We start from the raw sequence: 19,390 nt of genomic DNA on the forward strand, positions 1-19,390 counted from the left end.
GAGGTTTAAATGTACTTGGATGTTTTTGATGCTCGTTTGAGGAGATTCGAGGATCAATTGTAATTCACACACATTTTTATGCAGAACAAAATTTTCAGAACTTTTCATTTAGGCTCCTCCCCTTTAGGAATTTTTAATTTAGGCCCCTCCTCTTTAGATCTTCTCATTTAGGCTCCTCCTCTTTAGGGCTTCTCATTTAGACTCCTCTTTAGGTGTTCTTATTTAGGCCCCTCCCTTTTAGGTGCTCTTATTTAGACCCCTCCCCTTTAGGTGTTGTTATTTAGGCCCCTCCCCTTTAGGTGATCTTATTTAAGCCCCCACCCTGTAGGTGTTCTTATTTAGGCCTTTTTTCTTTAGGCCACCCAGACTCATTAGTGTGTGTGTGTGTTTGGCAGGACCCACAGGTAGAATGTCCGCCTCCATCGTCCACTTTTGGTGGAAGGCGACAAACCAGAACTCCAGAGGATGGTTCAAAAGTCATCTACCTGCGAGCCCTGAGTGCTGCTCTCGGGAACAGACAGAGGAAGTCGACCCCCTCTAAGGATGGTGCCGATACGAAGAGGACACACTCCTGGAAGAGTTCTGTAGAACCCCTGACTGTTGAACAAGAACCTGAGAGAAACACGGAGCACAGCTGCTGCTCATTCAGCGAGAAACCTGCTTCTGTGTGTGTCCAGGCAGAGGAGCGCACACAGGCTTCACTCGTCTTTATAGACACTGAGGAAGAAGAGAACGCAGTGGAAACCCACACCAGGGTAAGCAGGAGAAGGTCCAGTTAGATTGGTTAATAGATGTGGATTAATAAACACATACTAATTGTAGATTGGCAGTAAAGGCACAATATGTAATTCTTTGATAGTCACTAGCTATGGAACAGCATGTATGATGTCCTGGAGATCACAGCGTCCAATTAAAGTCCACCTGCTGATGATCGGTTTATCTTCATTCACAGTGCGTGGTCCTGAAAGCCAGCAACTCTCCTGGTTCTTCAGAAGCTAAAGATCCTGTCGGGTTCTCACAGAAGTGTGAAGAGCGAGCGATCGCGTGCAGCCTGGACGGTGAAGCTTCACCTTCTACAATCACACTGACCCCACAAACTTCATTTGGTGTGTCCTGGAATATAACACCCCACTTACACTCCACTTCATTTTGGAGCTCATGGAGGGAGGGCATCTCTTCCACCAGCAGGAGTTTGCATCTCCATAGTCCTTCATCTTCAGTCTCGTCTGCCCCGCCTCCAAACCAGCTTCATAAGTTCTCACCACCGTCTAGACACCGATCCTCACAAATGCTCCACGGAGAAACGATGACCCTCACAGAAGATCTCACCGCTCACAGGAGATCCGAAGGCTCGGCACCTCTCTGGTTGTCGGATTCCAACTCCTTGGGCTTCATCGACACACACTGTCACCTGGATATGCTGTACGGGAAGATGGGCTTTCACGGAAGCTTCCGGAGCTTCCGTCTAAAATTTCGGAGCACCTTTCCTGCGGAGTTTCACGGCTGCATAACCGACTTCTGCAATCCCAGGATCACGCTGAAGGACCGCATCTGGGAACAGCTCATAGAAGAGGAGTTGGTCTGGGGTGCTTTCGGGTGCCACCCTCACTTCGCCCAGGAGTACAACTCCGCCCACGAGCAGAGCATCATGGGAGCCATGCGTCACCCCAAGACTGTAGCGTTTGGAGAAATCGGCCTGGATTACTCGCATAAGAATTCGGTCAACCTCAGGACACAGAAGGAGGTTTATTTATTTATTCGTTTTTTTTTTACAAAAAGAACATGTTCAATTGATCTGTAATTCTCTCCATTGAAGAAACTGACAAACCACTGATTGTGTGTGTGTGTGTGTGTGTGTGTGTGCAGGTGTTTGAGCGGCAGCTGCGGTTGGCCGTGTCTTTGGGAAAGCCGCTTGTTATACACTGCCGGGACGCTGATGACGATTTGCTTGACATTATGAAGAAGTGCGTTCCCCATGACTACAAGATACACAGGTATAAAATTCCGGGAATTTTCAAGACTGGAAAGTTTCCATGGGAATTAATGGGAATAAAAAGGGAATTTACAAAATTTGCAGGTGAGCCTATAACAGATCATTTTGGTTAAAACAAGCAGATTAAAAGCAATTTAATTTCTGTCCTGCACGTTCATCAATCACATGCATTCATCATTTCCCCCTGCCGCTTATTTACTTTACGTCTCTTTACGTGACTAAAAAGTGTTTTTAAAAGTATCCACTTTGAAGAGCGTTTTCAAATAGCTACGTTTTTGTTGACTGAAAACGCCGTCTCATTGTGGACTTAATAAGGCCACCTAAAGGGGAGGGGCCTAAATAAGGCCACCTGAAGGGGAGGGGCCTAAATAATAATAATAATAATAAACTTTGTCCCTGTAAAGCTGCATGTCTGTTATGAAAAGCACTCAGCAAATAAAGTTGAATTGAATAGAATGTTTTGTTTGCTTGTTTGTTACAGACACTGTTTCACTAACAATTACTCTGTCATCGAGCCGTTCCTGAACGAATTCTCAAACCTGTGCGTGGGTTTTACGGCGTTGGTCACGAACCCTAAAGCCACAGAGGCCCGAGATGCCGTCAGGAAAATTCCACTGGAGCGGATTCTGCTGGAAACCGACGCACCCTACTTCCGACCCAGACAGGTTCCGATCTTATTAATAGTCATGTTGACAGATCAATCAGAATTACTACATTTACAGCATTTAGCAGAAGCCCTTATCCAGAGCAACATATAAAAGTGCTTTGAGTCTCTATCAAGAAATAAATCAACACTGGTTCACTACATTACATACTTAAGATACAATCAGCCTACAGCGAGGAATTATAGAACACTTTTTTCGTTTCTTTATTCTTTAAAACAAAAAAGTGTATGAGTGTCTTTCATACTGTCTGTCTGAGCGTCTGTGTCTCGCTGTCTGTCTGAGCGTCTGGGTCTCGCTGTCTGTCTGAGCGTCTGGGTCTCGCTGAGGGACTTTCTCAGGGATCCTGCAGCAGCAGCTTGGACTTGCGTCTCTAAGTCCGACATCTTAGCCAATGAGCGTCCACTTCCCATATAAACGCCTCAATTCTTTTTTTTTTTTAATTTATTTTTAACTGCATTCGGCGAGCGACATTACTCAAGAAATGTAAAAGATTTAACAATTTAAAATCCAAATATCGCATGGAAATGGAACTGCGCATGTAGTTTTATTACACACCTTTATTCCAATATGTCCTCAAAAATGCTTTGTAGGATAACACTTTTCTTTCACTGGAACTACGAGTGGTTACGCTAGATTTATTTAGATGGGTAGATTTCTGTTCAGAAGGTCGTGGGTTCAAATCGAACCACCACCACCACTACTACAACTGCTGGGCCCTTGAGCAAGGCCTTGTTACATTTCGGCTGTTACCAAGCAAATTAAATCAATATTTTTATATTATAATAAATATAATATAAATGTTTTTATATATTTTAATTGCTTTTAATATTTACATTTTTAGAGGAAAAACAGAACATTACATGTGATATTGTTTTAATTGTAATAAATTATATAAAAGAACATATTTTCTGCCCACTTCACTTTAAACTTGTGATCATTCTAAAGGCATTTTAAAATGCATAATCTCACATCCCTCACCTTGTCTCTAAAACGTCCTACACGCTAATAAACTAGTTTCTAATCCTGTTCATCCTCGTCACTCCCAACGAAAACCTCAACATCTTCAGCTCTGCTACCCCCAGCTCCACCTTCTGTCTTTTACTCAATGCCACTGTCTCTAAACCATACAACATCTCAGGTCTCACCACAGTCCTATAAACTTTCCCTTTCACTCTCACAGATACTCTTCTATCACAAATCACTCCTGCTGTCACTCTTCTCCACCCACTCCACTGCACGCTTTTCTTCACTTCTCTAACACACACTCCATTACTTTGCACTGTTGACCCCAGTTACCTGAACTCCTCCACCTTCTCCACCTCTTCTCCCTGCAACCACACCCCTCCACTGCCCTCCATCTCATTGACACACATGTACTCTGTCTTACATAGTCCACAGAGACTCCTGTCTGACCTCGTTCGTCAACCTGCCTATCATCAGTGCAAACAAGAAAGGGCTCAGAGCCGATCCTCGATGCAGTCCAACCTCCACCTTGAACCAGTCTGTCGTTCCTACTGCACACTTCACTGCTGTCACACTGTCCTCATACATGTCCTGCACCACCCTCACATACTTCTGACACACCTGACTTCCTCATACAATACCACAACTCCTCTCTTCACTCTGTCATACGCTTTCTCTAAATCCACAAATACACAATGCAACTCCTTCTGACCTTCTCTATACTTCTCCATCAACATCCTCAAAGCAAATAAGGCATCTGTGGTGCTCTTCCTTGGCATGAAACCATACTGTTGCTCACAGATGGTCACCTCTTCTCTCAGCCTGGTTTCCACTTCTTTTTCCCATAACTTCATGGTGTGACTGATCAACTTAATTCCCCTGTAGTTACTGCAGGTCTACACATCTCCCTTATGCTTAAAGATCGGTACCAGCACACTCCTTCTCCATTCCTCAGGCATCTTCTCACCTTCCAAAATCCTGTTGAAAAACCTGGTTAAAAACTCCAACACCAGTGATGCACATGTTTTATGCTGGATGCCTTTCTAACGAAACCCTCCCCGTTTATCCAGGTTTGGGACCGGCACTGAGAGAGTGCACTGACTTGCGAAACCCTAATAGGTTCAGTAACGCACTTGTAGACGATGGAAAACAAATGCAGACCAATTCATATCCCACAATGCAGTGGAAAGCCCTCCCAGAAGAGTGGAGATCGTTCTAACACTTCACAGGGGGAATAAACCGTATTAAAAAGTTGCTACAGTGAATGTTTGTTTGTTTGTTTGTTTACCACTTGCAGGTACCTCCATCCGTGTGTAGGTTTTCTCACCCTGGGATGGCATTACACACCTTAAAGGAAATCAGCGTGCTGAAGGGAGAGCTCTTCTCCACCGTGCTCCAAACGGTCCGCCAGAACACCACACACATCTACGGAGTGTGAAACCTCCACCCTCCAACTAAGGAACTATCTGTCGACTCTATAAATATTTTTATTGGAATGATTAAAATGGTAGATTATTTTTCCTACATTATCGGAGACATGTTCGTTTTTTTTTTTAGGTTGCATTTACACATTATTATACTTGATGTTTTAAAGTTTTCCTGTTTTGATCTTAGTTCTCTTTGTGGGGGGGTTTTGGAGGAGGGGCTTTAAATGGATGCATTATGCGCATAAATTATGCAGAACCTGGCAACCCTGCTCATATAAAACTGGAGTTCATTAGGCCTGATGTATAAGAAAGGCAACAGGACCAATATATTATTTGTTGTACACACTAACATGGATTTAAACACTGAAATGTTGAGAGATTTGATGCATTTCTTTAAAAAAAAATTGAAATGTCTATAACTTAGATGAGGAATATGAGGTGGGACCTTCTAGGTTTTTGTGCTAGAATGCCACTTCAGGTCAAATCATTGACGGGTTTTTATTTTTTATTTAATTTTTTTTTTTATGTTCATATACTAATTTGTGAGAGTATCCGGAGGTTTGTTTTTTTCCACAGATTAAGCCGTAATTTATTTAAATATTGATTTTATTTCGTATTTTGTTGGCCCTGTTTGAGACTGTGTTCTGGACGAAGCAAATAAAAAGCTGCATGTGTTGCAAAGTTTCTACTGTAAACACTATCTACAACAATGATGACTAGCAGAAGGGTTGCCAGTTTTCAGGAATTACAACTTTCAATTTGCATGAAAAGATTTGGGATGCGCAGTATGTTTACTGTGCAGATTTTGATTTGCTGAACCTGGCAACCCTGCTCACAACAGGCCAGGGGGAACTCACAGAAAAGGATAACCACTTCATTTTTTCATTTTATTCACATTCCAGTCATTATGAACACGAATGTTAAGAATCAGGATCCTTTCATTTGCTGTTAGTTCGCTCCGTCTAAAACAAACAGAAAACACAAGTTCAGGGTGTCAGAATCACTTCTGAAGAGCGTGTGAGCCATCAGAACTCACCCCAAGCTGGTGGATCACCCAGGACATCCAATAACATCTTGTGCAGCACAGGACCGTACTCCTCGTACTCGGTCTCACTGAGAGACACGGCCAGCTGGAACGGTGCGCTGGCCTGCAGAGCGATTCTCAAAAAGTGTGTCAAGAGGAAGAGCAAAGAGAGAAACGATCAGCTCAAACATCACCGTCTGAGAATTCTGCTCTTAGATTGAGTGGGACGTGATGATTAGGAATATCACACGTACAATTAGATATGATCCTAAAATATGAACAGCAGCTTTAACACATCAACATGATCCTGATCAGGTAGTTACTAAGGATGAACGAATGAATCCTGTACAAATTCACACATCTTTCTTCATGTCTGATCTCACATTTGAGGGACATGTTTTCAGGAGTCCAGATGCACATCTCTAGCATTACCACGCTGCCCTGTGAATCTTGGAGCAGAAATAGTCGCCTTCAATTTGCATCATGTTTATTATACAGAGATAACAGCGATCGCTTTAGTCGTTAAAAAGGGAGTGCAAACTTTTGCACTCATCTGTAACTATGTAATGTAGGAATGTTTTTCATTTTAATGTGACAAAAACACTATTGATATTCAGCTATAACACGCGATTATACCATTTCTATTATGGCCAGAAATCTGAGAATCGTGATTCCTGTTCAGTGTTACAGCGCACCATGTGATACAGGGTTAAGAGATATTAAAATTTAGAATACGTTGAGATACTTTTCTGGGGTTATTTTAACCTTTAATTCAGTCAATAATTCAAACACCAAAACACAAAATAAAGCTAGCTGGAGAATGTGTTGTGCGTTAGGGACCGTCTTTAAAGTGACACATGGATAAGATGATGAAATCTGTGCCATGTAAACCAGATTGGAGTGATTATTGATGATGATGATGATGATGATGATGATTTTTCCTCCCACCACTAAACTCTAGAGATCTACTGGTGTGTAAGAATCTCAGATGATGAGCAAACAGCATGAATTAGCATCAGCATCATCACCGCTATCTGGTTTCAATGGTGGATGAAGAACACAAAGCATGTAGATGAGTTAAAGTAGAAATACAGAAGGTAAAATGTGACTCCAGATGTGTAAAAGAACAAATGTATTTGCCTTTAAATGTACTTAAGTGTCCAAAGCACTGATTTATTATAACTCTAATGTTCCTATTATCATTTTTATCACAAGACTCTTTACTTAATCACCTCAGTTAATGTGAAAAGACTCGAATGTGACTCTCAGCACACTGATCTATTAATAGAATGATATTAATGACTCAAACACTAATTGATTTCTATTACAATCATCATGAACTCAAAACCTTTTCAACTACTTCAAAAAAATAACACAAATAATCCCACGTGTGTTGTGGCGAAATCGAGTCTGGAGTTTCTTCATCATTTATTTCTCTCTAAACGTTCTGTTGAACTGATGCTGAACTGTATGTTGGTGATTAGTAGATACACCGAGCGCCGATCAGGACACGTGTAAAACAGAGTGAGCGCTCGATCCTGATTGGTTTCTCGCTGCGAGTTTCACCAGTTACGTTTTTATCCTCATAAATAAAAAGGAACGACTGATTTCTTAAAATGTAATTGAGTAAAAATTAAGATATTTGACTTTGTAATTTAGTGAAGTTACAGTGAAAATATTTTTGTAAAGTACAGTAACGAATTACATTTACTTCCTTACAGTCCACCATTGGCTGCTTTACATGGAACTGATTTCTTCATCTTATTTAAATGTGTCACCTTGACGACGATTTTATACTTATTTATTTGTTTGGTTCTTCGCTTCGTTTCTTGCCCGAATGTTTCCTCACCATGATCTTCTCTCCAGAAGGAGGAGGAGGCTCGAGTTCAGCTGCAGTCCTCCGTCCCACTCGAGGTGGCTTTCGGTCTCCACGATTCTGAAACTCGTACACAAACACATCTATCTGAAACACTTTCATCATCATTAATTTTATATATATATATATATATATATATATATATATATATATATATATATATATATATATATATATATATATATAAAATTAATGATGATGAATTCGTCCCTAATAGGGTATAAAAACACACACACACACACACACACACACACACACACACACACACACTCTTACCGGTGGTCTTTGACTTGGACTGAGGAAGCTGGAGCCACACATCACAGTTTCAGCCCACAAAGAAAAAGCACAGAGGAGCAGCAGCACGTGGGAGATCCGGCCGTGACCCAGCATGGTGAGGGATCTACAGTAACTTCAGGCAGAAAAAAAGAAGCATTTAACAAAGTGGAAAAAAAATCCAAAAGGTTCAGAATTTTATCTGATCTAAACTGATCTAATCTACTGAAATCTGACTCTTGTTAAATGTGTTGTTGATTCACTAGAGAAAGTGGATAAGAGGAGTTTTCTTTCATCTGGCCACCCGTCAGCAGTCGTCTCTCCCCAATCGCATGACACATGAGGAGGTGAACTTTAACACACGCTTCTTCTCCGACATGTGATCTCTTCATCCTCATCCACTCATCCCTCCATCCTCATCCACTCATCCCTCCATCCTCACCCACTCATTCCTCCGTCCTCATCCACTCATCCATCCATCTTCTACCACTGCTCCACTCATCCATCCATCCTCTACCACTGTTCCACTCATCCCTTCATCCTCTACCACTTATCCCTCCATTCTCTACCACTGCTCCACTCATCCCTTCATTCTCTACCACTGCTCCACTTATCCCTTTCATTCTCTACCACTGCTCCACTCATCCCTCTATCCTCACCCACTCATTTCTCTATCCTCTACCACTTATCCTATCATCCTCTACTACACATCCTTCCATCCTCATCCACTCATCTTTTCCTCCAGATCCAGTCATCTCTCTATCCTCTACCACTCATTTCTCTGCTACACAAATTGTAACACACTGAATCTGCTATACATATTTTTTTTTCTCTAAAAGTTTGTGCATATTACTAGAGTTTCATATCACTCACACACACACACACACACACACACACACACACTTACCGAGAGTCAGAATGGTGTTATGAGTCAGTCTGATCCACTCTCGTCTCTTAAATACGCTGAAGTTGACGACCTCTGAGACCAAAGCGAGACGATGAGTGTGAAAAAACAAACAGTGTAAAAAATCCCTGTGTGTTTAGAGCACTGAATATTTTCCATGCTATAATAACAGTGTTGTTTAAATATTTGTGCGTGTGTGTGTGTGTGTGTGTATATGTGTGTGTATAAAGATAAGATATAGATTTTTGGTGAGTGAAATTCCAAGTGTGTATTAGCAATACCTGAATACCTGGATGAGGAGATCAGTGTGTAGGTGATGAACACCAGGACGTCTGCTCACCTCTGGGAACCAAAACATCTCACTCATCAAGTACACACATTAACATGGACATGTGTGTGAGGTCTCTTCTATTTTACATAGAAAAAATACTTTGCTTTAAAAGTGTAACTTCATACATACAATATAGGGTCAGAAGTTTGCGGAGCATTTTTTTTAATGAAAATCTCATTCCAAATTTGCTCTTATAGTAACCTACCACTGTCATCCCTCCATCCCCTACCCCTGTTCCACTCATCCCTCCATCCCCTACCACTGTTCCACTCATCCCTCCATCCCCTACCACTGTTCCACTCATCCCTCCATCCCCTACCACTGTCATCCCTCCATCCCCTACCACTGTTCCTCTCATCCCTCCATCCCCTACCACTGTTCCTCTCATCCCTCTATCCCCTACCACTGTTCCTCTCATCCCTTCATCCCCTACCACTGTTCCTCTCATCCCTCTATCCCCTACCACTGTTCCTCTCATCCCTCCATCCCCTACCACTGTTCCTCTCATCCCTCCATCCCCTACCACTGTTCCTCTCATCCTCCATCCCCTACCACTGTTCCACTCATCCCTCCATCCCCTACCACTGTTCCTCTCATCCTCCATCCCCTACCACTGTTCCGCTCATCCCTCCACCCCTTCCACTGTTCCTCTCATCCTCTATCCCCTACCACTGTTCCTCTCATCCTCCATCCCCTACCACTGTTCCTCTCATCCCTCCATCCTCTACCACTGTTCCACCACCCCCATAATATACCATTGTTCCTCTCATCCCTCCATCCCCTACCACTGTTCCTCTCATCCCTCCATCCCCTACCACTGTGCCTTTCATCCCTCCATCCCCTACCACTGTTCCTCTCACCCTCTATTCCCCACCACTGTTCCTCTCATCCCTCTATCCTCTACCACTGTTCCACTCACCCCCATAATATACCATTGTTCCTCTCATCCCTCCATCCCCTACCACTGTTCCTCTCATCCCTCTATCCCCTACCACTGTTTCTCTCATCCCTCTATTCCCCACCACTGTTCCTCTCATCCCTCCATCCTCTACCACTGTTCCACTCATACCTCCATAATCTACCACTGTTCCACTCATCCCTCCATCCCCTACCACTGTTCTACCACTGTTCCACTCATCCCTCCATCCCCTACCACTGTTCCTCTCATCCTCCATCCCCTACCACTGTTCCTCTCATCCTCTATCCCCTACCACTGTTCTACCACTGTTCCACTCATCCCTCCATCCCCTACCACTGTTCCACTCATCTCTCCATCCCCTACCACTGTTCTACCACTGTTCCACTCATCCCTCCATCCCCTACCACTGTTCCTCTCATCCCTCCATCCCCTACCACTGTTCCACTCATCTCTCCATCCCCTACCACTGTTCTACCTCTGTTCCACTCATCCCTCCATCCCCTACCACTGTTCCTCTCATCCCTCCATCCCCTACCACTGTTCCTCTCATCCCTCTATCCCCTACCACTGCTCCTCTCACCCCTTTATTCCCCACCACTGTTCCTCTCATCCCTCCATCCTCTACCACTGTTCCACTCATACCTCCATAATCTACCACTGTTCCACTCATCCCTCCATCCTCTACCACTGTTCCACTCATCCCTCCATAATATACCATTGTTCCTCTCATCCCTCCATCCCCTACCACTGTTCCTCTCATCCCTCCATCCCATACCACTGTTCCTCTCATCCCTCTATCCCCTACCACTGTTCCTCTCATCCCTCCATCCCCTACCACTGTTCCTCTCATCCTCCATCCCATACCACTGTTCCTCTCATCCCTCCATCCCCTACCACTGTTCCTCTCATCCCTCCATCCCATAACACTGTTCCTCTCATCCCTCCATCCCATACCACTGTTCCTCTCATCCTCTATTCCCCACCACTGTTCCTCTCATCCCTCCATCCTCTACCACTGTTCCACTCATACCTCCATAATCTACCACTGTTCCACTCATCCCTTCATAATATACCATTGTTCCTCTCATCCCTCCATCCCCTACCACTGTTCCTCTCATCCCTCCATCCCATACCACTGTTCCTCTCATCCCTCTATCCCCTACCACTGTTCCTCTCATCCCTCCATCCCCTACCACTGTTCCTCTCATCCCTCCATCCCCTACCACTGTTCCTCTCATCCCTCCATAATCTACAACTGTTCCACTCATCCTCCATAATCTACAACTGTTCCACTCATACCTCCATAATCTACCACTGTTCCACTCATCCCTCCATCCCCTACCACTGTTCCACTCATCCCTTCCTCCCCTACCACTGTTCCACTCATCCCTCCATAATCTACAACTGTTCCACTCATTCCTCCATCCCCTATCACTGTTCCTTTCATCCCTCCATCCTCTGCCACTGTTCCACTCATACCTCCATAATCTACCACTGTTCCACTCATCCCTCCATCCCCTACCACTGTTCCACTCATCCCTCCATCCCCTACCACCGTTCCACTCATCCCTCTATCCCCTACCACTGTTCCACTTATCCCTCCATAATCTACCACTTTTCCACTCATCCCTCCATCCCCTACCACTGTTCCACTTATCCCTCCATAATCTACCACTGTTCCACTCATTCCCCCATCCCCTATCACTGTTCCTCTCATCCCTCCATCCTCTGCCACTGTTCCACTCATACCTCCATAATCTACCACTGCTCAACTCATCCACTCATCCCTCCATCCTTTACTATTTCTGCACTGAAGGGAAAATTTCATGCTACAGCATCCAAAGACATATGATATAATTGTTGTGCCTTTGTGGTAACAGTATGGGGAAGAACCACATATGAGTTTATTAAAGAGAAAGTGGCAGGAGTAAATGATACAGAGAACAGATTCAGAACACCTCAAAGCAACTAAATACAGGATAAAAAGTCTGTAATAAACAGAAAGAAGCTGCAGCTATCAAGAAGAATCGAGCATCCGGCATCTGATCTTCAGTTACTCACTATAGATGATACAAAAACACGAAATAGAACAATGCATTGTAGTCAGGATGAAACAATAAACATGAAATAAAACGATCTAAACTTCCCGAATAAGTTTAATCAGATTCAGCAAAATAAAGTTTTTTTTCATCAGTTAAAAGTAAATAAATTTGCACCTCTATTGAGCGCTCTGTTCTCCAATCCACTAGGTGGCAGTAATGCTCTATACTGCTTTTTTTCCCATACGCCAGAGAGCCATTGAAGACGAGGAAGAGGAGAATGGTCTTATAAAGAAGAAGAAGGAGCAGATTCGTGAAATCCCTGGCGCTCTCTTATAAATCTGTTTAAAATGGATAAAAAGAAAAAACAATACAACGTCACGGCGTCATCGGTGGGTTTTTACACACGATCTTATTCCGTGATTTGTACATGAAAAGCTCGTTATTGATCTGTTCTTCTCATTAGCTCACATGCTAACACAGAGCAGAGGGGGGATCTGGAATTTTAACTTTGTTTACAATTAAAGCCAAAATGAATAAATTTTACATTTCAGCGCAGTTTAAACACGTTTTAGGGTCAAATTAAAATGTACACATGTTAAACGTGTTAGATTTTATTACTGTCAGGTGATGTTACAGTCATTTCAGTGATGTTCTGTAGAATTCAGAGAGAAACAGAGTTCATCCATAAACCACACAAATCACCCAAACTGACTACACAGTACAAGAACATCTATCTATCTGTTTATCTGTCAGTCTGTCTGTCTATCGGTCTGTCCGTCTGGCTGTCTATCAGTCTATCGGTCTGTCCGTCTGGCTGTCTATTTATCTATCCGTCTGGCTGTCTATTTGTCTGGCTGTCTGTATATGTCTGTCTCTGTCTATGTATTTATCGTCTCTGTCTGTCTGTCTGTCTGTCCTTCTCTCTGTCTGTCCGCCTGTCTACTGTTTGTCTGTCTATCCATCCGTCTGTCTACTGTTTGTCTGCCTGTCTCTGTCTGTCTTTCTGTCTGTATCTATCTGTCTCTGTCTGTCTATCTATATCTGTCTGTCTGTGTCTCTTTCTATCTGTCTGTCTGTCTGTTTGTCTCTATCTGTCTGTGTCTCTCTCGCTCTCTATCTGTCTGTCTGTCTCTATTTGTCTGTCTGTCTGTCTCTATCTCTCTCTATTTGTCTGTCTGTCGGTCTCTATCTGTCGGTCTGTGTCTCTCTCTCTCTCTCTCTCTCTATCTGTCTGTCTGTCTGTCTCTCTCTCTCTCTCTGTCTGTCTGTCTGTCGGTCTTTATCTGTCTGTCTGTCTCTCTCTCTCTCTGTCTGTCTGTCTGTATCTCACTCTCTTTGTCTGTCTGTCTGTATCTCTCTTTCTTTGTCTTTCGGTCTCTATCTGTCTGTCTGTGTCTCTCTCTTCTATCTATCTATCTATCTATCTATCTATCTATCTATCTATCTATCTATCTATCTATCTATCTAAGCACAGTTGCCTGTCCATCTCTGTCTACCCGCTTTCTCTCTCTCTTTTCTTGTCTTTCTCGTTCTCTTCTCTCTCGCTTTCTTCTTTCTCTTGCTCTCACACACACGCTCTCTTCTTTCTTTCTGTCTCTCTTTCTTTCTCTCTTTTTCACACGCTCTGTCTTTCTCTCTGCCTTATTCTCTTTCCCTCTTTCACTCTCACTTTCTTTCTCTCCGTTCATCTCTTCCGCTATTACTTTCTGTAAACATTTGGAGCTGTTACTCTGTAAATTGTATATACAGTATCTCACAAAAGTAAGTGCACCCCTCACGTTTACCTGATGAATAGGACGTGTGGCTTAGTGTAGTTACACCGTGTACAGCGGTACGTACTGTATAAGTGTATAATGTACGTGTGTGTTATTTCCAGCTGGTGGATTTGAAAGCAGAGTTGTACAGGAAGCAGGAGGCGTTCAAGCAGGAAAAACTGACCCAGGATACAGGAAGTGCCTCCAAACCACACAGCAGCAGCAACACAAAGGTACAGGAGCAGTAAATCTACACCAATAAAAACAGATTGAACGTGTTGGTTATATTCTTGTTTCTTCATGGAGGTATATGATGTGTGGTGTGTAGAAACCCAGTGTGTGGAGTAAACAGAACCAAGGTGTGGCTGCACGTGCTCAGAAGGATGTCGAGAAAACGGCAGAGGAGGAGCAAAACTTGGACAAATCGAGGTGAGGCATGAGAAAAGAGGCACCGATGTGGAAATCAGAAGAGGAAATTCTCAATAACCGTGTTCTTCTCCATGCTCGAGATGTTTGATTGCTTTCAATCTTTCAGGCAGAAGCTGGAGGAGAAAGCGCGCCTCTACGAGCAGATGACCAAAGGCGATTTTCCAGGTCTTGGAATTTTGTGTTCAGGAGTGATGAGGGAATTATGGAGTGTGGGGGGTTTTAATAAACAGTGAACAGTGGAGTGAGAGAGTTTTTGTTCTGATGCTGTAGACGAGGAGACAGAAGATCTCTACCTGGTGGACTTCACCCAGAAGATAATCGATCAGAAAAGGGCGGGGCAGAACAGAGGGGTGGAGCCAGGAGACAGAGACGGAGAAGGATTAGACGTGCGCATCGCCATCCCCCCTCCCCAGAGCGCTGAGGAGGAATGGTACAGCCTGAGAACTGCACTATCTCTCCATCTGTCTGTATATCTATCTCTCTGTCTGTCTGTCTGTCAGTCTATCTGTCTGTGTGTCTCTCTCTTTTGCTCTGTCTATCTGTCTGTCTTTATCTATCTGTCTGTCTGTCTGTATCTCTCTCTCTCTCTCTCTCTCTCTCTGCCTTTTTAACTCTTTCCACATCTCTCTTTTTTTCTGCCCATCTCTTTTCTCTTTTTGTTTGTTTGTTTCTTACATATCTTTTCATTCTTTCTTTCTTTGCCCACACTCTGATTCTTTCTTTTTATTTCTTTGTCGGTCTGTCTATTTCTTTCTCACCTTTTTGTCTACTTGTCTGTCTCTCTCTCTCTCTCTCTCTCTCTCTCTCTCTCTCTCTCTCTCTCTCTCTCAGGGTGGATTATCTGGATGCGCTGGGTCGATCGAGGAAGTGTTTAAGGAAAGATTTACCTCAGTTTCAGAAAATGGATCAGGATTTACAGGGCAAACGGTACAGAACCTTCATTCTCCATTCTCATTTATTCTACAGGCTTGTGTAACATATACACTATATACAGTGTGTGTGTGTGTGTGTGTGTGTGTGTGTGTGTGTGTGTGTGTGTGTGTGTGTGTGTGTGTGTGTAGAGCGGTCGGAGCAGACAGGACTCTGTTGTCCGATGACATGAGGCGAGAGATGCAGAGAGAGCAGTGGGAGAGGGAGGAAGAAGAGCAGATGAAGAGACCTGTAGGACCCATTCACTACGAGAACATCCGAGATCAAGGTGAGAGGCAGATCTTCATGGAGCTGATCCTGTAGAATTGTGTGCCTTTAAATTTGTGGTAGAACTTTGTCTAAGATCCACATATGACTGGAAAAAGTCAGTGTCCCTCAGACACTATGAATAATGGTAGTGTTTCAATAATATTTTTTTTTTTTTTTGTATAAATTGTGTGTGTGTGTGTGTGTGTGTGTGTGTGTGTGTGTGTGTGTGATTTAGAGGCCAGAGACCTGGGTGTTGGATATTACGCTTTTTCCCATGAAGAAGACCAGCGCAAAAAACAGCGAGAGACCCTGGACATGCTGAGAGACCAGGTGAGATACTCACGGCTCTCGTTAGTGCATCATTTATCGGGGGAGGGGGGAGCTCAGTGGTTAAGGGTCCGGGTTACTGATCGGATGGGTTCAAGCCTCAATATCGCCAAACTCCCACTCTTGGGCCCCTGTGCAAGGCCCTTAGACTTTTGTGCTCCAGGGGTGCTGTATCGTGGCTGAGCCTGCACTCTGACCTCTGGATCAATCCACCTCTTAATGCCATCATGCAGACGTTATTGGACGCCTGCTAGGGGGCCTCGGAGTAAGCAAGCCGCAATCTGATTGGTTAAAGCTGTGAAAATAAAGAAAATGGACGATTAGGAATAATTTAATATTCATGGACTAAAGGCAGGTCTCAGATCACATAGTACTGATCATCGAGAAAGAAAAGAGTCAGACTTTTATTTATTTATCTATTTTTGCTGCAAAGACGTTCGAGATGAAAACGAGACGATAGATCAGCATTTCTGCTCGCGTTCTCCGTTCCGTCTGCCACGCGAGCATTTACATATCAGAACCTCAGGATGCTTCTGACCCTCTGTGTAGACCGCGGAGCAACGCACCAAGCGAGAGCACCTGAAGGAGAAGCGGAAATCTGTGCTCGAGGCTCGGCTGGCGAAAATAAGAATGAGGAAGATGAAGAAGAGCAAGATGGAGCCGGGAGCTGAGGAGAATGAGGAAGAAGGTAGATCAGAAAACCTGGATTCTTATCCTACTGTTTTTTTGTTTTGTTTTGTTTGGTTTTTTCTCGAGTCACACTTTTGTCTGCTGATGTGCTTCAGCTCCTGTTAAAGAGGACCAGGACGTGCCTGAGGACGTGATCGAAACTCCGCCTCCTGCTGAAGCTGCCGTCAAAAAGGTGGAGGTCGAAATCCAGGAGAGGAAAGACTCGAGGCCAGGAGCGCCGCACGTCAGAGAGTGGGACAGAGGAAAAGGTAACTTGATCAACCCTTGTGAATATTAAACGTCATTTATGCGTTCTGATTGGAGCAGATTTAAAGCAGATCCTTTTTTAAGGATTTTTTATTTTTTATTTTCTTATTCGCTTATTATACACATACACACAATTCTGTCGTATTTTTGTACAAGTATTTTATAGTATATTTTTTTCGACTTATATTTTATACTATAGTTGTACTTTATAGTTTTATTTCTTTTTAGATTTTATTTCTGTTTGCATGTTGGACAGTCGTAAAAAGCGTCTGAATACATGTCATATAATGTATGTAAAATATGATTTCGAATATTCCAAATATGATTATAAAGGATCCCATGGGATCTCTCTGGATCAGGGATGTGCAACTCTATAACCAAGGTCGATGCGATTCGCATCCCGATCCATAACCTACGATACGATACATTATAGATACTTATGAAGTGGCTACCGACACGATACGATTCACCCCATTACGATTCAGTGCGATTAGAAAAATTATGCTACGTAAATTAAATATGGTTCATATAATACGCCTTCTTTTCTTCGGTTCAGACAGACAGCAAATCATCACTTTACTTAAGCGCCTTCTCACTTCTAACGCACGAACACGCCTTTGTAGTGCAAAAAAGCTGAAATAAAACTAGACGTTCTGTCTGCAGGAAGTTACAGCTCTACCTCTGCCATGTTAATCTGTATCCTATGTGACTCTCAGGACACGCCTCCGTCTCTGTAGTGTATTGGTCGCATAATATTGGTCATTTAATACAATAAAAGTGTATAAAATGTCAATGAATTTGGTTTTAACAATATGTTAAACGATGCATCGTGACACAAAAACACTTATTTAAATCGACGCATCACATCGTTAACTTTTATGCTGATGCATCTTACAATCCATACTGCAAACTGTTAGTACAAATCGCATTTAATCCACTTGAGTCCCCTGAGTAATCATCTCCCGCTTTCTCCATACAGAGTTCTCCTGGGGTCAGTGGACCACCCGGAGACGGGACGAAAGGGATTCCGAGTTCGCCCCACCCTCTTCATACTACGGAGATGAGAGACCAACCAATTACGGCAGGCCTACACAGGAAGGAGGGCGGGGCAAAGGGAAACCGGGATTCAAACGGTCCGAGGTGCTCGGTGGGTCGGATCAGGACGGCACCGAAAGACAAACTCAACCCACACATGCATCTCTGACAAACCAGAATTCATTTTCGCAGCCTCAGCAAATTCCCCAAGCGCCGTCTGAACAGACGCATGACCTGGACGCCCTTTTATCCTTCTACAAAAACTCTGTTTAAACTTTAATCCCAGTCTAACGCTCAGTACAGTCTTACCTTTGTTTCCTGAGCTCCTCGAGGTGCCCCTTTTTTGAAAAGTAGCCTGAGTCTCACACACCCACCACTTGTGTGTTTGTCGTCTCTCCCCCCCCACCCCACCCCACCCCATGGCTAAACACCGTATACCAAACAGATTCACTGATGTACAGTAATTATGATTGATTTGAAGTCTTCAGTCATCAAATAAAAATAAAACCTACAACTTAACACATTTAACATGTAAATGTACAAAGAGGACATATTGCAAATGTTCCTCCAAAACCTCTTTTCTTTTAAGTTTGCTCCCAGAACAGCTTGCGCTATGATTCCTCCATTGATTTTCGAGAGACAGACACTCTATGGACAAAAGTTTGAGGACATCTGACCAAAGTCTTTCTGAACATCTCATTCCACATTGAGTCCCCATTTGCCCTTATAATATCCAAGATGTTCCACTAGATCTTGTGGGGATTTGAGACTTCATTCAGATAATCGTGTTGTAAATATCAGGTACTGATGTAGGTGAGGTGAGGAGGCCTGGGGTGTAGTCAGTGTTCACATTCATCCCAAAGGTGTGCAATGGGGTGGAAGCTCTATAGTATGAGATCTTCCACACATCCAACCCATGTAAAGCAGATCTTCATAAAGCTGGTTTTGTGCACAGGGACATCGTCATGCTGGAACATGTTTGGGTCTCTTAGTTCAAGCGAAGGGAAAATTTCATTCTGCATAATCCAAAGACGTCCTATACAGTTTTGTGTCTCCAAATTTGTGGTAACAATTTGGGAAAGAACCACATAAGGGTGGGAAAATCAGGTGTCCCAATACTTTTGTCCATATAAAATGTATATATGTATTAGTTAAAAAGTAGAGGTCAACCGATTTTACCGATAGCTAGGTTGGATCGTACTTGCTGATACTCAATTAAAAAACAAACAATACTGAATCATGAAAATGGGTTTCTTTCCAAGTTTAGAATAAATAAAAAAACGTAATTAAATAAATAAGACATGCATTTAAAC

General features: G+C 43.2%; 3 protein-coding genes across 7 annotated transcripts in view; 2 read left to right on the plus strand and 1 right to left on the minus strand.

Moving 5' to 3' along the window:
• tatdn2 (TatD DNase domain containing 2) overlaps positions 1-5,729 on the plus strand; it is a 7,713-nt gene extending 1,984 nt beyond the window's left edge. For both annotated transcript variants that reach the window (XM_046847113.1, XM_046847116.1), the window contains exons 3-7: positions 396-755; positions 953-1,744; positions 1,867-1,994; positions 2,475-2,658; positions 4,919-5,729. In XM_046847113.1, the coding sequence (XP_046703069.1) occupies positions 396-755; positions 953-1,744; positions 1,867-1,994; positions 2,475-2,658; positions 4,919-5,059 (1,605 nt within the window). In that variant the 3' untranslated portion in view covers positions 5,060-5,729. The remainder of the gene's footprint in view (positions 1-395; positions 756-952; positions 1,745-1,866; positions 1,995-2,474; positions 2,659-4,918) is intronic.
• A 192-nt stretch (positions 5,730-5,921) lies between these two features.
• On the minus strand, positions 5,922-12,655 carry LOC124384377 (ghrelin-like). Of its 3 annotated transcripts, none has more exons than XM_046847173.1 (7): positions 12,592-12,655; positions 9,407-9,467; positions 9,129-9,200; positions 8,225-8,357; positions 7,922-8,008; positions 6,085-6,196; positions 5,922-6,010 (listed from the first exon to the last, which is right to left on the minus strand). In XM_046847173.1, the coding sequence occupies exons 4-7, from the start codon at positions 8,336-8,338 to the stop codon at positions 5,997-5,999; spliced, it is 327 nt and encodes a 108-aa protein (XP_046703129.1). In that variant the 5' UTR covers positions 8,339-8,357; positions 9,129-9,200; positions 9,407-9,467; positions 12,592-12,655; the 3' UTR covers positions 5,922-5,996. The 3 variants fall into 3 exon arrangements, with proteins under 3 accessions (XP_046703129.1, XP_046703111.1, XP_046703120.1); XM_046847155.1 differs by having other exon boundaries at positions 7,922-8,014; XM_046847164.1 differs by lacking the exon at positions 12,592-12,655 and having other exon boundaries at positions 7,922-8,014; positions 9,407-9,535.
• On the plus strand, positions 12,656-19,092 carry ccdc174 (coiled-coil domain containing 174). 2 transcript variants are annotated; one of them, XR_006925386.1, is made up of 12 exons: positions 12,656-12,806; positions 14,294-14,404; positions 14,500-14,600; positions 14,707-14,765; positions 14,871-15,030; positions 15,432-15,527; positions 15,662-15,798; positions 16,015-16,109; positions 16,656-16,794; positions 16,892-17,044; positions 18,022-18,469; positions 18,900-19,092. XR_006925386.1 is itself a non-coding variant. In XM_046847136.1 (11 exons), exons 1-11 carry the CDS (start codon positions 12,765-12,767, stop codon positions 18,348-18,350), a joined length of 1,422 nt encoding a protein of 473 aa, XP_046703092.1. In that variant the 5' UTR covers positions 12,656-12,764; the 3' UTR covers positions 18,351-18,491. The 2 variants fall into 2 exon arrangements, 1 of the variants encoding a protein (XP_046703092.1); XM_046847136.1 differs by lacking the exon at positions 18,900-19,092 and having other exon boundaries at positions 18,022-18,491.
• The last annotated feature ends 298 nt before the right edge of the window (positions 19,093-19,390 follow it).

The sequence above is a fragment of the Silurus meridionalis genome, chromosome 1 (assembly GCF_014805685.1).
Source record: "Silurus meridionalis isolate SWU-2019-XX chromosome 1, ASM1480568v1, whole genome shotgun sequence".
Classification (NCBI taxonomy): domain Eukaryota; kingdom Metazoa; phylum Chordata; class Actinopteri; order Siluriformes; family Siluridae; genus Silurus; species Silurus meridionalis.

Coding starts and splice junctions, on each gene's coding strand:
- LOC124384377 (XM_046847155.1), bottom strand. CDS start 8,338: ATGCTGGGTCACGGCCGGATCTCCCACGTGCTGCTGCTCCTCTGTGCT. Junction 8,015..8,224: donor GTCCAAGTCAAAGACCACCG/GTAAGAGTGTGT, acceptor TTTGTGTACGAG/TTTCAGAATCGTGGAGACCG. Junction 6,197..7,921: donor CTTCTGGAGAGAAGATCATG/GTGAGGAAACAT, acceptor ATCGCTCTGCAG/GCCAGCGCACCGTTCCAGCT.
- ccdc174 (XM_046847136.1), top strand. CDS start 12,765: ATGGATAAAAAGAAAAAACAATACAACGTCACGGCGTCATCG. Junction 12,807..14,293: donor ACAACGTCACGGCGTCATCG/GTGGGTTTTTAC, acceptor TGTTATTTCCAG/CTGGTGGATTTGAAAGCAGA. Junction 17,045..18,021: donor AGAGTGGGACAGAGGAAAAG/GTAACTTGATCA, acceptor TTCTCCATACAG/AGTTCTCCTGGGGTCAGTGG.